General features: G+C 42.5%; 1 protein-coding gene across 6 annotated transcripts in view; it reads left to right on the top strand.

The window, feature by feature from the left end:
• Positions 1–18,838, top strand: part of KANSL1 (KAT8 regulatory NSL complex subunit 1) — a 173,330-nt gene that overhangs the window by 150,153 nt on the left and 4,339 nt on the right. For 3 of the 6 annotated variants that reach the window (XM_089531942.1, XM_089531941.1, XM_089531940.1), the window contains 7 exons: positions 966–1,151; positions 3,539–3,700; positions 4,013–4,167; positions 7,764–7,885; positions 9,612–9,669; positions 13,380–13,492; positions 14,984–15,230. In XM_089531942.1, coding sequence (XP_089388068.1) covers positions 966–1,151; positions 3,539–3,700; positions 4,013–4,167; positions 7,764–7,885; positions 9,612–9,669; positions 13,380–13,492; positions 14,984–15,230 — 1,043 coding nt within the window. Of the gene's footprint in view, positions 1–965; positions 1,152–3,538; positions 3,701–4,012; positions 4,168–7,763; positions 7,886–9,611; positions 9,670–13,379; positions 13,493–14,983; positions 15,231–17,118; positions 18,560–18,838 lie in introns of all 6 variants that reach the window. The other 3 variants (XR_016281887.1, XR_016281888.1, XM_089531943.1) reach the window with 3 other exon arrangements.

Genomic DNA, 18,838 nt, shown 5'->3' on the forward strand with positions numbered 1-18,838 from the left:
AGCGCAGTTGTAAAATTTGCTTCTTGAAAAACCCTTCAAGGTTTCTACAAGACACTATCAGAATGGACCTTGTAATTTCCTTGCCAGACAAAGCCAGGTTGAATTGATTTAAATCAGGAAGAAAATAACACATTTTTATTCAAGTTTCCTGATGATATTCCTTCATGTGTTTCCTAAATATAGGAGTAGAACTGTTCATAACCATGTTAAGTTTACAGTGAAATAATGTATTATTTACACAGTTGTTTAATTCTTATGCCTATGTTGTGTATCACTTTTTGTTGTAGTGTATAGATTTCAGGGTGTTTGTTTTCTGTTCTATTTAACTGTAGAGGGAATGTCTTTAAGATGTTCCCATACAGCAGCAATGGGTTACACACAATCCATGGGACTGCATGTCCCCTCTCTGCTGATTTTTCAGTCCTGCTGCCATACTCTGCATCACGGCTGCTCTCTAGTAAAATGAGTTGCTTTTTTTCTCCTATATTAAAACAGAGTGCTTGGGAACCTTTTACTTTAAAGTCAAGTCAGGGAGTCAGACTCCCCAAAATCTCTGGGAAGCCCAATTCTAACACTATGGGGAAAATCATTTTTACAAACCAAAATGTAATACCTGGGACTGTTGGGATGGTGGTGGCTCATTCTTTGAATGAGCACAGAATTGCCTTCTCCCTCCTCTTCACCCACTCAGATAATATGCACTGCTAGTCAGAGCTTTGAAAAGTTACTTTTATGGTTGGGATGATTCTGTGAAGTGTAATCCCAAATATATATATATGTTTCCAGCCACTGCTGCTTTGATGCTCACTTGGAGGTCACTGAAATGTATTTCATAGATACGCAAGGGTGTATTTGTTCCCAGCTGTTTTGCATTCAAAATGTATGTCTTTACTTTGAACTACTGTGTAGTAATTTCTCTCACACACACACTCTCTTTCTCTCTTTCTCTGTTGTTCTTTCTGCAGATGTACCAATGAGTTTGCATTTCCAGAGCATGTTGAAATCCCAGCTGCAGAACAAGCCCTGTGAGAAAATCAAACCACCCAAAAAGCTCATGGTGAAGCACCGGCCAACCATGACTCCCAGCATTCTGTCTGACTCTGCACGCAAGGACCGTCACAAGTTGGTTAACACCTTCTTAACAGCAGCCAGTAAGTGTGCTCCTGTCTTGATTTCAGTCTTGCATTGCCAAAATGACCAGTGGGTCTTTCATTGTATCCCATAGCCTGTGGTGGTTCTGCATGGTTTAGTGTCATGTGGAATGTATTTTAATGACATGGATCAGCCCAGGAACTTGTGCACTAATAAATGAGATAATTATTCCTTGTGATTGGGTGGGTTATAAATAAATAAAACATTATTATTATTATTCTGAGCATGTGCCAAGTACTTTTTCTTTCCTATAGTAACCATAGCGGGAAGCTCCTTATATCTTTCAGCTTAGGCTGGGCATTTAGGAAGAAATAACACTTAGGCAGGCATGAGCTCCAATGTTCCCTGCTTTCCCAGTTAGCACATCCTAATTCTTGTATTTTTTATGGAAAGCTACTGTGCAGCTTTAGTTTAATGAAAACAAAAAGCCCAACAACCCCAAAACACTTTACAGTTGCAATATATTCATTAAGATGAGGTTTCAGAATACAAGCATCAGAGTTTATAAACGGGCTTTTACAAACTCTCCCAGCTGTGTAAATGTGGGCAGTAGGGCAACACTCTGTAGAGCAGAGCTTGCAATGTTTCCATTTTGGATTACGATCCCAGAATTGTCCTAGTCTGCATACACATTTTTTGGGGGATGTCTCACAGTTGTAACTCAAAAAGATAACTTTTCCAGAGTAATGTACTAGTCAAGAGTGGTGTGGTCCACTTGAAGTAGACAGTTCAACTCTTGGTCTTAAGTCCAGTCCTCCCTCTTGATATGGACTCCCTCATGTGGCCATTGGCAAGTTACTACCATACTGTAAGTAATAATTGTGGCATAACCTCTAGCAGTTTCTGGAAAAGTGAAAGCAGATAACCATTATTTTGTTATTTCTATAATAATAATAATTTTTTTCAATACTATGAAGTATTGAAGAAATTTTTGTAAAAATCTGAACAGTTCTTCAGAAATTGCATGGCATATTGGAGGGGAATGACAACAGAAACATCACATCTTAAAGATGCAGAGCTCTCCCACATTCTGAGTCTATATCACATTGTCTGATTTGGCCTAGGACTTTGTTGTATTCTCACTAGTAACAACTTTTACACCAAAATCTCCCATAAGATCTTCTGGCTAATACCCTTTTACCAAGGCTTGATCTGCAATCTTGGGTATATTTCCATTGAACTATATCTCTTGCCTTCCCTCCTCAGAAGAGGAAATATGCAAATAAGGCCTTAAGAGAGATGCTAGGTTAGCCTTTCGTAAGCTGGTGTCCTTTAGATGTGTTGAACTACTGTAGTGCTACTGTTGCATTTTGGGCTATCTCACCTGGAAACCTTTTTGGTCCTCATCCTGGCTGTCTAATGAAACATAAGCGAGCTGGCTATTTGGTGGTATGAGCAGGACACACTCTGCACATACGTAAATGCACATTGATCCTTTTGCAAGCTTCAAAGTAAATATCTGACATTGAAAAGTGGTTGTGCTTCAGCAGCATTAAGCCCTGGCTGCATATCCCTAAATATTAGAGTACAGACATTGGACTGATGAATTTATTTATGGGTGTGTACATGGTCTGTCCTCCCATTTTGCATGGATGCCTCCCACCTGAGTGTCTGGAGTGTTGTGTATAATTATTATAACTGGAAAGGTAGGTCATGGCTTAAAATAGAGCAAGGAATGAGATTTTTGCTTTTCAGAATGTTTTACTGTGGTCAAGTAATGCCAGCAAGGACAGTCTCCTCAGCCTTGCTGAAAATACGTCTGCTATAGGATCCCAAATGTGTGGGCCAAAAGCTAGCTGTTTAGAGTGGAAGCTAGGCCCTTAGAAAGCTGAGTACAGCAGAGAGTTCTGCACTGTAGACTTAAGCATACAGTGTAATAGCTGCTTGCCTTCCCTCTCCATAATCTGCATCCTGTTTCATTGTCACTGCATCTGTATATACTTCAGTGGCCAAGAAGTTCTTACCACATGTGTGGTACAAGTGTTGGACTGGACTTGGGACATCCAGATTCTAGTCTCTATTGAGCAATGAAAAATTACTGGGTGAATGTGGCCAGCCATGCTCTTTCTCATACTGACTTAGCTCACAGGGCTATTGTGAGGTGGATAGCATTGTAAACAGCAAATATCACATGCACACACACACCAGGAAAAGAAATAGGTCAGTATGGGTTATCACTCAGCCATCCACTCAGGGACTAGTGCTGCAAATGGCACTTCCTGAAACTCTGCCACCATTCACGTGCAGTAATGGTTGTATGAAATCCCAGAGTCTTGCCTGGGTCTCTGTAGCAGGGTCCCTCATGTGACAACTGTGCTGTGAGAGGCCAGGAAAGAGAGGTGAAAGCAGGGCATTTTCATGGCTCTCTTTCTGTTCCATTCCTCAGCTTGCTCACATCACAAAATCGAGCCAGACAAGGCACACAGGCAATCCTTAGACGATCTAAGGGCTGCTCCCAAGGCCGAGAGAGCGCCAGAGCGCTCGCTTATCCTGACGCCTGTTCATGAGAGAAAGCGATTGCGGGACAGCTCCTCGGAGAGAAGTGAAGGTAGGCTGGACACAGACAGGTCTGTCCTGGGAGAGCCTGGGTTTCACATTCCTCTTCTCCCTCCTCCTGCTGTCTGAGCTTTGGAAAAGGGTGCTTGCTGCTTAGGGGAAATAAAGGGGGCAATGGTGTCAGCTGCTGTTGTCTCTTTTTGTGTGCTTTAATGACTTCCTTCTGGAGAGGAGTTTCCTCTTTCTTGAGTGATTTTCTGTTTGTTTTTTAATTTAGATCGCTTGACAATGGGCTGGTACTGAAGCCTTGTGGCAATACAGAAATTCATATAACACACATACTTTTTTTTGCTCCCTTGTACAGTGTTGAAGCACCATGCAGATATTGGAGGCCCAAGTTATCTGTCCAGTGCTATGGCCTCCACAACCCACAGCCCCCTTGTACGACAGTTGTCCACCTCCTCAGAAACCTCCATCCCCCCTGCCAGCACAAGCTCACTAGGCAGCTCCAGCACGTCTGTAAGTACCTACCTGATGATGGCTTAACTTTTTGAGGTGATGATTAGTTAGTTGTTACCTTCAGTGTGCCCACTGCTTGATGGAGTATAAGAGAAAGGGTCTGTGCTTCATGGAATATAGCAGATTTTAATCAGTGCAGAATGACAAGGAAGGGAAGAAACTTAAGGTAGAAGGGAGGTAAGCAGAGAAGAAAGAATAGGCATTGTGTCAGTTGTATATACAGTCAGTCCTTTCTGACCGCAGGGTTGCCATTCGCAGATTGGAGCATCCAATCCCCGGTGGTGGCGTGTGCACATGGTCATGTGTGCAGCCAGCCACCATTGGGAGAATGATACTTTTTTGCCATCTGCAAGGGTAGGGTGCTAGTCATGAGGACTACCCATCATCCTGAATCATTAACCATACTGTCTGAGTCCAGTGGGAATTGTATTCCAACAGGATGTCAAGTTTTGATAGGATGTCTTATGGATTGTTCATTCCTCTCCCCCTCATTTCTCGACCTCCACTTTGAGGGGTAGCCTGTATGGACAAAGGCACATGTTCAAGGTTGCATGGAGAGGTGTTTGTTCTTGGTTACTCATCAGTTGGAACAGCTTCTCCCTGGAGGCTTGATTTGCCAGAGGCAGGATCTTTAGAACAAGCTGAGGTGATTTCTTGACTAAACTGGTATTGAATTTAGAAATTAACATATCACAGAGCTTTGGTCTTGATGTTTTTAGACCTAGATGTTGTTTTAGGTTATTTGAATTTGTACTTGCTAATTCAGTTCATGAGACAGGGATGTTCCTGCACTTAGCACAACTACAGGGAAAGGAAAAAAAGTCAATTATATTGGACTTCTCCCCTGTTGTGCTTCTACTAAGACCAAACAGCACTTGTTTCCTTTTTTTTTTTTTAATTCTTTGCAGTATTTTTATTTCATGCATGCTCCATTTGAAGCATGGTATTTGTACAGCTTTAAAAATACTAAAAACTGTAAACTAGGACTGGAAACATATTGTTTTCAGATAATGTTGAATTTCAAACCTCTCATCCCTCAGTATTGTTGATACTGACAAGGTCTAAGGGACTTGCAGACTAACAACATCTGGAGGATTTCCACCCATGCTATAACTTCCAAAAAGAGTTGCACAAGCAGGTGTTTAAAAAAAAGTCTTATATTTTGCACATAGATTTGAGACCATGGGATGTTTTTTTATAAAGTATATATATATATATAAAATTACAGAGTTTTGTCTTCTGTGTATATGACTCAAATTCAGCTACTAGTCACAACTAGAGTAGACCAATCGACTTGACTGGGGCTTGGTAAGTCAATATTTAGGTAAATCCCTTTAATTCATTGGCTGTATTCTAGTTGGTACTAGCAGTTGGATTTAGAAAAGTAGAAGGAACTAGTGAAGAGGTTTGCATCTATTTCCTGATTGATTCATAGCTCACTGGACTTCTCAGGTGCCTAAATAATAGAGGGTCCACTGATGCATATGAAGTGACCACCACTTGACCAATCAGTGCCAGGATTTCTGTGTGTGTAACAATCCTATTTTCCCAACCTTACTAGTCTGTAATGAGACCCAGTAAATCCCCTAGTGCCTCTCTAGCACCTCTTGGCAGCCAATCTCTTACCTCAGTCATCTTGTGTGCTTAAAGTGTACTTTTAACAGCAGCAGATACATGTATTCAGTCTTTACCCAGATTTGTCCACTTAGCTCATATTGAGGGAGGGGGAGGAAGACACTGAGACACAATGGTAAGTCTGTTAGGATTCATTAGCCTGTTAATTCTGGATGGCATAGGTCTTTTGAGTCTTCTTGGCTGTATCATAAAATCTTTCCAAATTAGGTATCATGTTAAAAGTTTAAAATCTAAGAATAGGGTTTGAATTTCCCCATATCGCCATGATAAAAAAAATTAAGATGACTTGAATCAAGTCAGATTTTCCTCCCAGGAGTGTTGGAACTGAAGCAAGATCTGAATACACTGTGATCTTCACTAGAGCTGGGACAGAATGAGGTCTAGTTTCTCAGTTGTAAGTGAAGAGGATAGTTATTCAGTACAGTCAGCTCTCTGTATTCATGGATTCAACCATCAATGGATTGGAAATACCTTTAAAATATATAAATTCCAAAAAGCAAACCTTGATTTTACCATTTTATATAAGGGACACCATTTTACTACACCACCGTATTTAATGGAATTTGAGCATCCATGGATTTTGGTATCTATGGGGGATCCTGAAACCAGACTCCAGCAGATATCAAGAGCCCACTGTATACAGTTCATTGGCAACAAAACGGATCTGTGAATTGTACTTGAAAAGGGGCTGCTGGAGTGCAGGTGGAATTCTTATCTCTTAAAAAACAACAGAAATGGGATGGCAGTTGGCAAGCCATTTAAGTGCTTTAGAAAGTTGTTCCACAATTAGTCAAGAAGAGTTGCATTGTTTGGGGAGCTACTAGAAGTTTCTCCTTGTGAGTTTGTAGCAAAAGGATCATGCACATTGATGCATGGATGGCATAGCCAGGGAAGATGTTCTTGAGGAAGACAGGCAATGGAGTCTTCAGGAAGAGGTGGAACTGGGGGGCATGCAAGGTGATTGCTGTAAAGTTCATATGTAAGTCAGTGAGATGAGATGTATAGAATATCTTAAAGCTTCCTGTTGCTTTCATTTCTAAGAGGACATGTAAGAAATATAAACAGTTGTTGAGATTTAGGAGCAGGTAGATCTTTACATTTGGAAATGTCCTGTTTGCAATCTGGCTGCATCTCACTGCTTTTGAGAAGTGTCCCTTAAGATTCAGACAGATGTTTGGCAAAATGCTCTATCAGAAAAGTTTTTTCAATAATTTTTGTCACTGTGGGTAGATGTCTTTTTCAAATATACAGGGACTTTAGTGATGTTCACTTGACATTGACTTTGGTCATGTTCACTGTATGGAACATGGGCAGAGAAATGTAAAGAGAAGACAAGAGAACCATTAGCTGTATTCTAATGCTGGCAGTGGTGGATCCTGATAATCCTTCAACTGGAACTGATTTAGCTGCAAAGATAGTGTGAAGACAGATAATCCCATAGTAGTCTCTTCCAGATATGTAGGACTCCACCATCTCTAGCCAGAAACCCATTTGCCATGCTAGCTGAACATGATGGAAATTGTAGTATCAGGATGGTACTATGTTGGATAAGGCTTCTGCAGGGCAGATTTTTCTTCTCCACATACCTTTATTTGCTTCTGACAAGCACTTTTTCTTCCAAAGTATACTAGGTGCCACTCCAGAAGCAAGGGCTGACTCTGTACAATCAGTATTAAGAAAATATCTCAGGAGTGCCAATCTTGTCATTGCTAGCAAAGAATTTGAAATGTACTTTGATAGCTGTGAATACTGTCAGAGATGTTAACCCTGGTGCAATTTTCTGTGGTGGTACCGCTTCCCCGGGTACTTCTTCTGTGGCTCTGGCTATTGGGGCAGCTGTGACAGCATTCCTAGTCATTAGACAGGGGAAGATACCTGAACAGGCATGCTGCCTCCTTTGTGATACTGTTGGATCTTGTCTCACAATTCCTTTGTCTGTTCCTTCTGTGTTTCCTTTGCAGCAGCAACCAAGGAGGAGGAGAGGGGAAAGCTCTTTTGACATTAACAACATTGTCATCCCTATGTCCGTTGCTGCAACCACCCGGGTAGAAAAACTGCAGTACAAGGAAATCATCACACCGAGGTATGTACAGAGATGCCCATCTTCAAACTTCATAGATACCCTGTTCTTTTGTAGCGGTTCTCAAACTCTCTCCTTTGCAAATACCATTTGAAAATTGCTTGGGTGCTTGGTAAACCACATTTTAAAAAGGTTTTGGTATTGAAATGAAATCATGTGCCCACTTATTTTTATTTTATTTAGTTTTGCCCTTCAAACACAATTCACAATCTGGGAATTTCTGAGAGGACCTGAGTCCTGATCAGCTTTCTGATCACTTAAGGCCACATTAGCCATCCTTCTGCATAAACTCCAAAATACAGAATAGCCAAATTGGGAGAAAGGGAAGAGAATTGTAACACTAACTGACATGGATTTACCAAATGTGTGAACCAAACCTATTGGCCACATAGCCCGAAAAACCCACAAAAAACTACAAACCTATTATATTCCTTATGCTGGGTAGCTTATACAGTTTCTTATTGTTTTTGCTGGTCTTTTACATTAATAAATAGTTGATGTACTGGCTACATGCAAAATTGCCAAACAATTCTGCAAGGACAAGCAGCTAGGCCTAGTATAAGAATCTTTATAGTGCTGTTAGGAGGAAGAGAGAGACATAAATTAAGAAGGTTATGTGCATTTGTGGAGGCCTCAGCTTGGATAGGTAGTTGGTTGCTGTGTCCACATTGCTACTTGCAGGAGAGAGGGGCTCAGGACAAAGGAAGGCATCTTTTCTGTGCCATTGCTACTTGTACAGTTGGCCCTCCATTTTCGCGGTGGATTCGTTCTGGACACCCTCCCAGCGTGAAAACGGAGGCTCGTGCACATTCAAGCCTCATAGGCTTGAATGGGACACACACACCATTGGAAATAATGCAGGTTGCCCCTCTGCGGATATTCAAGGTTGCGGGTCTCAGATCCATGAGTTAGGAGGGGCAACTATACTTAATCAGAATTAGGGGGAATGTAGTGGCAGTAGCTTCTCTGCGACATTGTTAGAACATCAGCAAGGGAGAGGAGCTATCGAGAGCAGTTGCATGCTGCCAACAGCAGTGGTAATCCTCATTGTTGGATGTTGGCTCTATGTCATCTTCTCCACCCCATTTTTGTCAGTTGCACACATGGAGCCATTTTTATCACTGTTATGGTTGAGGTATTTGTTCTTGCTGCCTTATTGTCATTAAAGTTAGCAAAAGATCTAACTTTTTTTTAAAAAAGTCTTCTGATTAGCGAAGTTGGAAGAAAGTATTGTAAAAATCCCTGAAGAGTGCTTCCCAGTCAAATGGCATTTTCTTCTCTAGATGAGTTGATATTTTGCTTGAAGATGGTGGGAATTGTAATTCAACATAGTTGGAGGGTAGCAGGTTGAGGAGCCTTGGGAAAGTAATACTAGGCTAATAAGGGGGGAATAGATTAATTAAGATAGACAAAGAGTCTGATGTAGCAATAAGCAGCAATAAGCATCACCACCCTTGAATAATATGGGCCACGACTGTGTATTCCTCCATCCATGGGAGGGGTGGAATGAAACCCCCATGGTTGGGAAGTGTCTACTGCACCTTGCTGTTAGCAAATGTAATATCTGTTATCTTTTTTAAAATAATATTCAAAGCCTTTATCATAACCAGGAGGCATTTCTAGCATTTCTTCAAACTTTTTGTCACCCACCTATTAGAAGCATATTCAGTCTTGGGGTATTGGTTGGTTCTTATCTCTTATTTACTGTCCTTTGTGACCTGTCTTACAGCTGGCGTGTTGTAGATATTGGTGCTCTGAAGGTGAACCCAGATGAAGACAATGAAGAGGTAATTAATGATGATTCTCTTTTGTGGTTTCTCTGTACACTCGGCCCCCGGGTTACGAAATTAATTCGTTCCGCCGCCATTTTCGTAACCCGGAAGGCTTCGTAAGCCGAAAAAGCCATAGGCGCTAATGGGGAAAAGCCGCGATTCCGTGCAAAATAGCGCCGAAAAGCACCAAAATTTTATTCGCAACCCGGAATAACCTTCGTAACCCGGAAATATTTTTTATTATTATTTTTTTCGTAACCCGGAAATTTCGTATCGCGGCGCATTCGTATCCCAGGGTAAGAGTGTAATCCCACAGATGAAATACTGGCATGTCGAGACTCCTCCCCCAATCTTCCTACTACCTCTCTATCTGGGCTTTTCTAAAATGGAGGAGCAAAAAGCTTCACCAGACAAGAATTGCAGAATCTGGCTTGAGAATGCTAAAACCATGGCAGGATTAACGTAATCCTTATTTTTCTTCCTTCCATGAAAGAGTTTTTTAATCAGGCAACCCAGTTCTGCTCTGTGCCTTATAAGTGGCTGCTAAAAATGAGAAATTTTTTAATTGCCTTCAAATAGCTGCCCAGAATTCATTCCATGGGAAACTGAGTTATATTTCCTTATGGCTACTGTTCCTTTTTTCAGAGAACATAGGGGTAAAGGTCAGTTGCATGACTGCGTGATCCACCTGACTTGCCTTGGGGAAGAGAGCACAATGCAGTTATTGTTCAGGTGTGTGTCACAGATTCACTTAAAATAACAGAGCAAATAACAATTAAAAGAGAAGACACTCAGGCATGAAGACCATGGCTATCATGGGGTTGGTTTTCCCTCCATTCGAAAACCTGTTGGCTCTAGTAGTGATAATACTGCTGGCACTAGTGAGACATCAGAGAATCCATAGCCTGTGACAACTCCTGGCCTAAAAAACAAAGAAAAACAAAACAAACAAACCTCCAGGGGAAGTGTGTAAGCATTTGCCAAAGAGCTAAGCCTTGGAAATCATTTTAAACCCTTACAACAAAAGTAACCCAGAGTTCTCTGCGTCCCATGATGCTAGTGATAATTGACAAAATGGAGTACAGATACGCAGATGACACCATAATACTAGTAGAGAACCTCAAAGACCTGAAACAACTACTAAGAAAGATCAAGGAAGAAAGTGCAAAGGCAGGCCTATTGTTGAACATAAAGAAAATAAAAATAATGACCACAGAGAATCTATACCAATTTGAGTTAGACAATGAAGAAATAGAAACTGGGATCAAACATTGATAGAAATGGAACCTGGAGCCACGAAATCAGAAGAAGATTAAGAATGGGAAGAACAGCTATGAAAGAACTAGAGAAGATCCTAAAATGCAAGGCTATACAACTGAGCACAAAAGTTAGTATCATACAAGCATTGTATGCTGTATGTTGTCATGTATGGATGTGAGAGCTGGACAGTGAAGGAGGAGGATAGAAGGAAAATCAACTCATTTGAAAAATGGTGCTGGAGAAGAATGCTAAAGATTCCATGGACAGCCAAAAAGACCAACAAATGGGTCCTGGAGCAGATTAAGCCAGAAATCTCCTTAGACGCCAAGATGACAAAAGTCAGGTTGTCGTACTTTGGACAAAGTAAGAAGGCATGAATCATAAGAAGGCATGAATCATTGGAAACAAACAGTAATGCTAGGAAAGGTAGCAATCCTCAGCAACAGTTTCAGTGTGGAAGACTGCCTTATTGTTGAAGGAGAATGTTCATCCATTAGGTCCAAATCAACAGCAAGCAAGCAAGCAAACAAAAAAACAAGTTAATGCAGCCTTGATGATGTGTGCTGTACATTTTTTTTCGAACATAGAACAAGGGATCACTGTGGAACAGTGGGTCAATACTGGAATGTACGACAAAATTTCTCTCTGCCCAAGCTCATAATGCATATGAACAAACCACTTGTGAACTGCCTCTGCTGTAGCAAGTTATAGAATGATTCAACAAGCTTCTATAGAACCTGGAAAGAACTTAATGGGACAGACACATGCTTCAGTCTTTTAAACTGAGATGATTCCTGCCTGAACTGTGGCACTGGAATGCCTGAGAGAGAAATCTTTCTGGAATTTGGACAGGGGGTAGTGAAAAGATCCTTGTGTGGACTGTGGAAACCATTTTGATAGTAGAGAGAAAGCCACCCACTGTCTAAATTTTGCCGTTTCCCTTTGATGAAGCTTTTGGTGAATGTGCATCCTTTTGTACCCCTCCCCAGGATGTACATGTCTGTTACATTTAACAGGATGTGGCTGAAGAGAATACAGTCATGTGAGGGATGTATTACAGAAGCATTTCACTTGGGGGGGGGGGGCTGGCTGTTTCTTTAAATCATGTGATAACTCTTACCAGCCATTAGTGATTGCGTATGGTCATCCCCTTGTCTTCTGAGTCCCTTGTGCATAGAATGTGATTCCTGGAGTAGATGAGGGGAAAAATTAGCTGTAGGTGAAAGAGAAAGAGATTCACCCTTGTTTCTAGTCCACTTGCAGAGAACTGAACAAGCTCCCTTATAGTGGAGGACAGACCATTCAGTGTCTGGAAAAATTATGTGATCCCTCATCTACTCTGTTTTCCTTTTCCTTGAGCTATTGCATGCTGTTCTTTACCAAAAACCCTTTCCAAGTCCCTCGAATGAAAGGTAGAAGGAAGCCTGTAGATCAAGGATGGGAAAGAGGGAGCAGTCTGAGTGTTATTGGACTTCAGTCCCCATCAGCCCATGCCAGCATGGTAGTTACCAACATTGAGAGAGCCTCAAGTCCAGCCCTGCTCAGTTATATTAGAGCCAATGCACTTTGCATATCTTTCTCAAGACTTCTTTTAAGGTAGAGACAGTTAAGAGTTTTTGGCTTCAAGAATGCTTACAAAAAGCTGTCATGCAACCAAACTGGAAGTCACAGGCTCTAGTTGGTTATGTTTCCAGAGATACTTCAAACATGTTGGGTTCCATAAATGTATTTTTGGGCACTCTAAAGCTGTTCTCCCCTTTTCCCTACTCTGAAGAATAAGCGTACATAGACAAATGTCATGTTTTGTAAAGTTTATTTCATATGCATGATTTGGGCTTTCTCTTATCAGAATTTTTATTTAATTGTATTAATTGCTATACTCAAATAATGGCAGTACCTGACATTTTGGTGTAGGGAACTGCTTTTATGCCCTCTAGCCTTGTTTTTCTGCTTGTAGCCTCTTCTTGCTAGGTAAAGGCAGAGAATTCTCAGCACATCTCCTCTTAGAGGCCAAATGAGTTTTTAGGGCATGATGGAAATCTCTCTTCCCAGCACCTAATCATGCTCCAACAATAGATCCTGCTGTAAAAAAAAAAAGCAAGACCACTGTTCCATGGCTGAACTGTTTCATGCTTTGGGCAGCTGTTGTGTACAGAGGATCTGGAATTGTCAAGATTTTGAGTTAATACGAATCAAGTCTAAATTAATACGAAGCAAGTCATTTCAGATACCCATGGATTTACCCCGTTGATCTTTCCCAGCAAGACATGCATGATGCATGAAGGGAAAATGGGGCAGACATCTGATGCAAGAGCCTCTCTTTTTCTTGGTGGGTTGGGGGCAGGCGGGAGGGATACCCAACATCTTCCTATGAAGAGTCCTGGAGTGCTTTTAGAGGGCCTTCTGAATCACTGAAACTTTTGGAGAATCTTCCCAGTGCTCATCTCCTCTTATTGCTCTTCCAGATAGAGGATCTGTCTGACGCAGCCTTTGCCACTCTCCATGCCAAGTGTGAGGAGACAGAGCGGGCAAGGTGGCTGTGGAGCACAAGTATTCCACCTCAGCGACGAGGCAGCAGGTAGGCTGGCTTCTTCTTCAGTAGCATGATGCCCTCATGTCTTGCTGTACAAATTGTTGTCTGTTTCAAGTACGGATGACTTGGTGGTTCAGGGGTGCCTATTTTAGGTAATAGTAGGCGTTGCCTTCAGGAACTGGTGGACGTCTTGTTAATGGCATATGCACATGTATGTCAGCCTTGTGCCTGCATGTGTCTTTTTATTGGTTGTAGAGGGTGGTATTCCCTCCCTTGGTGTCATCAAGTCCCCTGCCCTCCAGACATACTGTAGTGTTGCTGCAACAGCTCCCCACCCCCCCAGTCATTCTGTGTTGCATGGAGAGTGTGAGTTATCAGAGAGACATTTAGTTATGTCCATGTAGCCAGATGTGAAACAGTTAACATCATTTGCTGAGACCTCCAAAGGACCTCGGCATTCAATAATGTAAGTATGGTGGGTTAGTGAATGTCCAGCTGTAGTGTAGTGTAATGATAATCAACTCATGTGAAATGTGGTGCTGGAGGAGAGTTCTCAAGATACTGTGGGCTGTAAATGAGTTCATTTGGTGCCTAGAAGCCAAAATGACTAAACTGAGACTATTGCACTTTGGACATAATATGAGAAAGCATGACTCATTAGAAAACACAATAATATTTGGTAAAGTATTTGGTAAAGTAGGAGGGAGTAGGGAAAGTGGGTGGATAGGCACAATCAAGGACGTTGAGTTAACAAGACTTGAGCACGGCTGTGAAGGCCTTTCATTCATGGGGTCATCATAGGCCAAAGTGAACATAACAATTGACAACAAAGTGTAGTTCAACTTGCAGAATTACTACACTATGCTGAGCCATACAGGATGCTGGCCACTGTATCCAGTTCCAAATATATGGGCTAGGTTATTAACTAGTAGATGCATCTAAATATTGAGTTTTAAAGAGGCAATGTGCACAACAAATGTAAGAACGCATCATCCTGTAATAAAAAGAATAAGTTAGAAGCGAAGCGGGGGGATGAAGTGGACATGCAGTATGGGAAAATAAGACCTATATATACGTATGTGCTTAGGTTTATTAGCAGTGGAGTTTAAGAGCTAACAGGTTGTGCCTTAAAGAATTGGTGGAAAAGGTCACCTTTGGAAGTGATTTGAAAGAGAAAGGCATCCTAGAGGTGTTCAGGAGGCCGCTTCAAGCATGGGGAGCAGGCTGGAAGAAAAGGTGGAATCGTTTGAGAAAGCAGCATTACATGTGAGGAGGAGACAGTGCAATAGGAAGTGACGTATTAAAAAAAAAGACCCCCAAAACAATTTCTTCCCAAGCTGTGTCCTTAACTGATTGTGAAAAAAGTCTGCATTGAGTGAGCTAGAAGAAGGACTAGCTTAAAGGTGATTGTTTTTGCCAGAACAGGGGCTTAAATCTGCTTCTCATTCTCCTGATGTGATTTCTGTGGATGAAGCTTTCAACTTGACAGCTATAAAAAAATTTTAAGTGATTGCAACTTTGAAAAATTAATTTCAGGTCTTACAGATCATCAGATGGACGGACAACCCCACAGCTTGGGAACCCATCAACCCCACAACCGGCATCACCTGATATTGGCAACTGCTATTCCCATTCTGACTTTTCCCATACACACTCGCCACGCAGTCCCATCAGCCCTGACATGTTCTCTGGTCCCCATACCCCTCTGTCCCGGGAGTCCATGCGACATCTGTCCAGTGAGGACACACGTTGTTCCACACCAGAATCTGGCCTTGATGAACAGGTGAGTGGTAGGTTCCTTACTGGTCTCAAGAAATGGTCCATGGCCTTTTGCTGAGCACTGCATTAATGGGGCCCTGTGGACTGTTTGTCTGCTTTTCAGTTTTGCTTTGGAAAAGCTGGCTGGTACTCTTAGAGAACAAGAGTCTCTTTAAGGAAGTGAACAGAATATTGGGGCGGGACCTTTTCCTATAAATATAGGGCTTTGCTTTGCTTCTGGTTAGGGTAGATAATCATTTTCTAGACAGAAAAAGATACAAAAATTCTGTCTCCATTCAACAGCCATCTTAACAAAAGCTTTTGGGACACAAAATGTGAAAGTGGACATATACTATTTGCACTGGTTTTATTATTTGCCATCTCTGCTTATCATTTGGAGTTTATATTTTTAAAGCTTTGTCCTCTACCAAGACATTATTTGTTTTGGGCAATTCAAAAGTTAATTGAGAGCCAGTGTGGAGTAGTGGTTTGTGTGTTGCACTAGGGCTTCCGAAGACCAAGGTTGGAATCCTTACTGAGCCATAGGATCGCACTGGATGGCCTTGGGCAAGTCACACACATTCAGGCCTAACATCTTCTGAATAACTCTTATCCTATGATAAGGTTTCCTTAAGTCAGAGTTGACTCAAAGGCACATAACAACAAAAAGCTGTAGAGTTCAATAAAGTTTAGATATTTCTAAGCCAAGATGGTGTCCTTCACTGTAAATAAGAGCATAGATACATGGAGTGTAACTGAAACCTAGTGGAATAGAAAGAAGCAATGGGATATGATTATTTCTGAAAGGAAGAAAAAATATCTCCAGAAAGAAAAGGGAACGGTATACTAGATGAGGTTCTTCCTGCCAAAAGGGGCCTGTAGAGTCCAGAAAACTAGAAAACATGAAAAGAGCAGAATTGTGTGTGGCAGTGCCAGGCCTGAAATGTAATTTAGTTGTTGTTATGTGCCTCCAAGTCGTTTCTGACTTACGGCAACTCTAAGGCAAGCTTATTGAGAGATTTTCTTAGCAAGATTTATTCAGGGAGATGCCAGCCACAGATGCTGGTGAAACGTCAGGAATGAACTCTTCTAGAACATGGCCACACAGCCTGAAAAACCCACAAAAAACTATGGATGGCGGCCATGAATGCCTTCAAATTCACAATTTTGTTAGGTATTTGAATATGAAAGTGTGGGTTCAGTTGTCTTTATTTTGAGTATATCCATGTTTACTTAATGGTAATGAGAAAAAATAAAATAAACTCATGCTTAGAAAAGCTGATCACAAAAGTAACCAGTGGGGAGGAGAACCTGGACTTAAAACTAAGGATCAGCAGTACCTGATGTCAAACTAAATGGAAACAGCAGTCCAAACTCACTGCAGAAAGAGTCCAGTTTGAGACTTCTTTAATTTGCCCTGGCTCAGTGCTAAGGAAACATGGAGATTGTAGCATGTTGTGGCCCCAGAGCTATCTCAGGCAGAGAAGGCTAAATGCTTCATAAAAATACAGTTCCCAGAATTCCCTAGCATTGCATCAGGACAGTTAAAGCAGTCTCAAACTGAATTATTTCTTCCTCATGGTCTCTGCGAAGCACACAAGTGGGTTATTCTGGACCTACTGGAATCGCTAGGGAAGACTTGGCAGTAGCTCCGCCCACCCTTTATTCAGGCTCGGTGTCTTCCCGCCCTTTCTCAGTTCCATTTGTCCTCTGCGTGAGCAGCACAGGGAACCTTGCTTGGAATTTGCTCCTTCCTTTCGCTTTCCCTTTTGACCACATTTTGGCTTTGACTTCTCTTTGGATAGTGATTTGGCTTGTTTTGGACTCTGATCAATGGTATTATACAGCTTGTTTGACCATTCTCTCGTCTTGTCCCTTTGGCTTGTTCAACAATGTCCTCACACTCTTTCAAGAAGTGTATTGAGTGCAGAGGCAAAATATTTTTCCATACCTCAACAACTGGCTATTCATCTCTCCAACCAGACACATGCTCTTGGGACAATCTCAACTATGTTCTCTCCCTCCTTTGAGCCTTGGGATTGATGGTCAACACAGAAAAATCCACTCTGTCTAACCCAAAGAGTGCGCTTCATAGGCACCATGTTAGATTCCATGGTGTCAGGAGCATATCTATCAAACCTCAGGTCCTCTGCCTTGCTTCCAGACGCATCAGGGCGCGAACAGTCACGTTGCGCTGAGCCACATGGCATCCACAACATACAACACTCCTTGGGCCCAACTCCCTTACAGTCCTGGTTCCTCTTGGTGTTCAACCCAGCCTACGACCATCCACAGAAGTGGATCACCATCCCAAGGCCGGTGGCTTGCACCCTCCATTGGTGGCTCGATCCGCAGAATACCTGCGTGGGCATGCCCCCCTGCCTCCTCAGCCCCAGGTCATTCTCACTACAGACGCTTCCACCACCGAATGGGGAGCCCACTGCAATGACCTCTCCGTCAACGGGAGATGGTCCCTCACAGAGCGCTGCTACCATATCAGCACCCGGGAGATGCTAGTGGTCTGGAAGGCCCTAAAATCCTTTGCGGCAATTTATGCCCACTACCAGTTTTCCGGCCGCCCCTCCTTTTTTGTCGACCCTCTGATAAAGAAGTTTTTCAAGGGCCTGACCAATCTCAAGCCTCCATCCACCGCCCTCAATCCAGCTTGGGGCCTCCAACTTGTGTTGGCAGCCCTATCTACAGCTCGCTTTGAACCTCTCGCTTCCTATGACCCAAGGCTCCTCACCTGGAAGACAGCATTTTTGGTCACACTGCCCTATGCACGTCGGGCCAGTAAAATCTGTGCCCTCTGTACCGACTCCTTCTACCTCAAATTCTTTAACAATAAGGTCATCCTCCGACCGTACATTTCCTTTCTGCTGAAGATAGTCTGTATTTTCCATCTCAACCAAGACATTGTTCATCCAACGCTTGCCCCGAACCTGACCACTGACACAAAGTGCTGACTCCACTCCCTCGATGTCAGACGGCCTTTGGCTTCCTACCTCGATAGGACTTCAGTCTCAAGACATTCTCACCAACTTTTTGTCTGCTACTCTGCTCCCAAACTGGGACTCCCTGTCACCTCACTGCATTTCTCCAAGTGGGTGATCTCCCCTATCCGCCTTTATTACCAACTTCTTGGGTAGACTCCCCCTGCTCGAATTCGAGCCCATTCAACCAGGGCGGTAGCCACTTCCTCTGCCTTCTTGTCCAGAATCTCCTTGGAGGACATATGTAAGGCTGCAGTCTGGTCACAACTGCTGACCTTTATTAAGCATTACAGACTTGATATTAGACACCGCCGTGAGGCAGCCTTTGGCAGAGCTGTGCTTCTTTCTGCAATTCACTGAGGTTAGTTGACAACTGTTAATGATACACACTCACACGGTTTTCTCCTGGTTTATTATTTTTATTGTCAGGACACTCCCTCCTGCAGGAGACATTCATCTTGTCAGTCTAACCCGTTTGTGGGCTTTGCAGACACAACGAAGGACTGTAGTTCTTCAAGTGGTCATCTGCGAATCCACACATATCCTGCCCATCGTTCCCTCTGTCGTGTCCTGCGCTTTCTTCCTTGTCTGCTCTTACAGCGGACTTTTTGAACTGAGAAAGGGTGGGAAGACATCGAGC

Source organism: Sceloporus occidentalis, unplaced genomic scaffold, assembly GCF_023333645.1.
Source record: "Sceloporus occidentalis isolate IW3139 unplaced genomic scaffold, rSceOcc1.0.p SCAF_7, whole genome shotgun sequence".
NCBI lineage: Eukaryota > Metazoa > Chordata > Lepidosauria > Squamata > Phrynosomatidae > Sceloporus > Sceloporus occidentalis.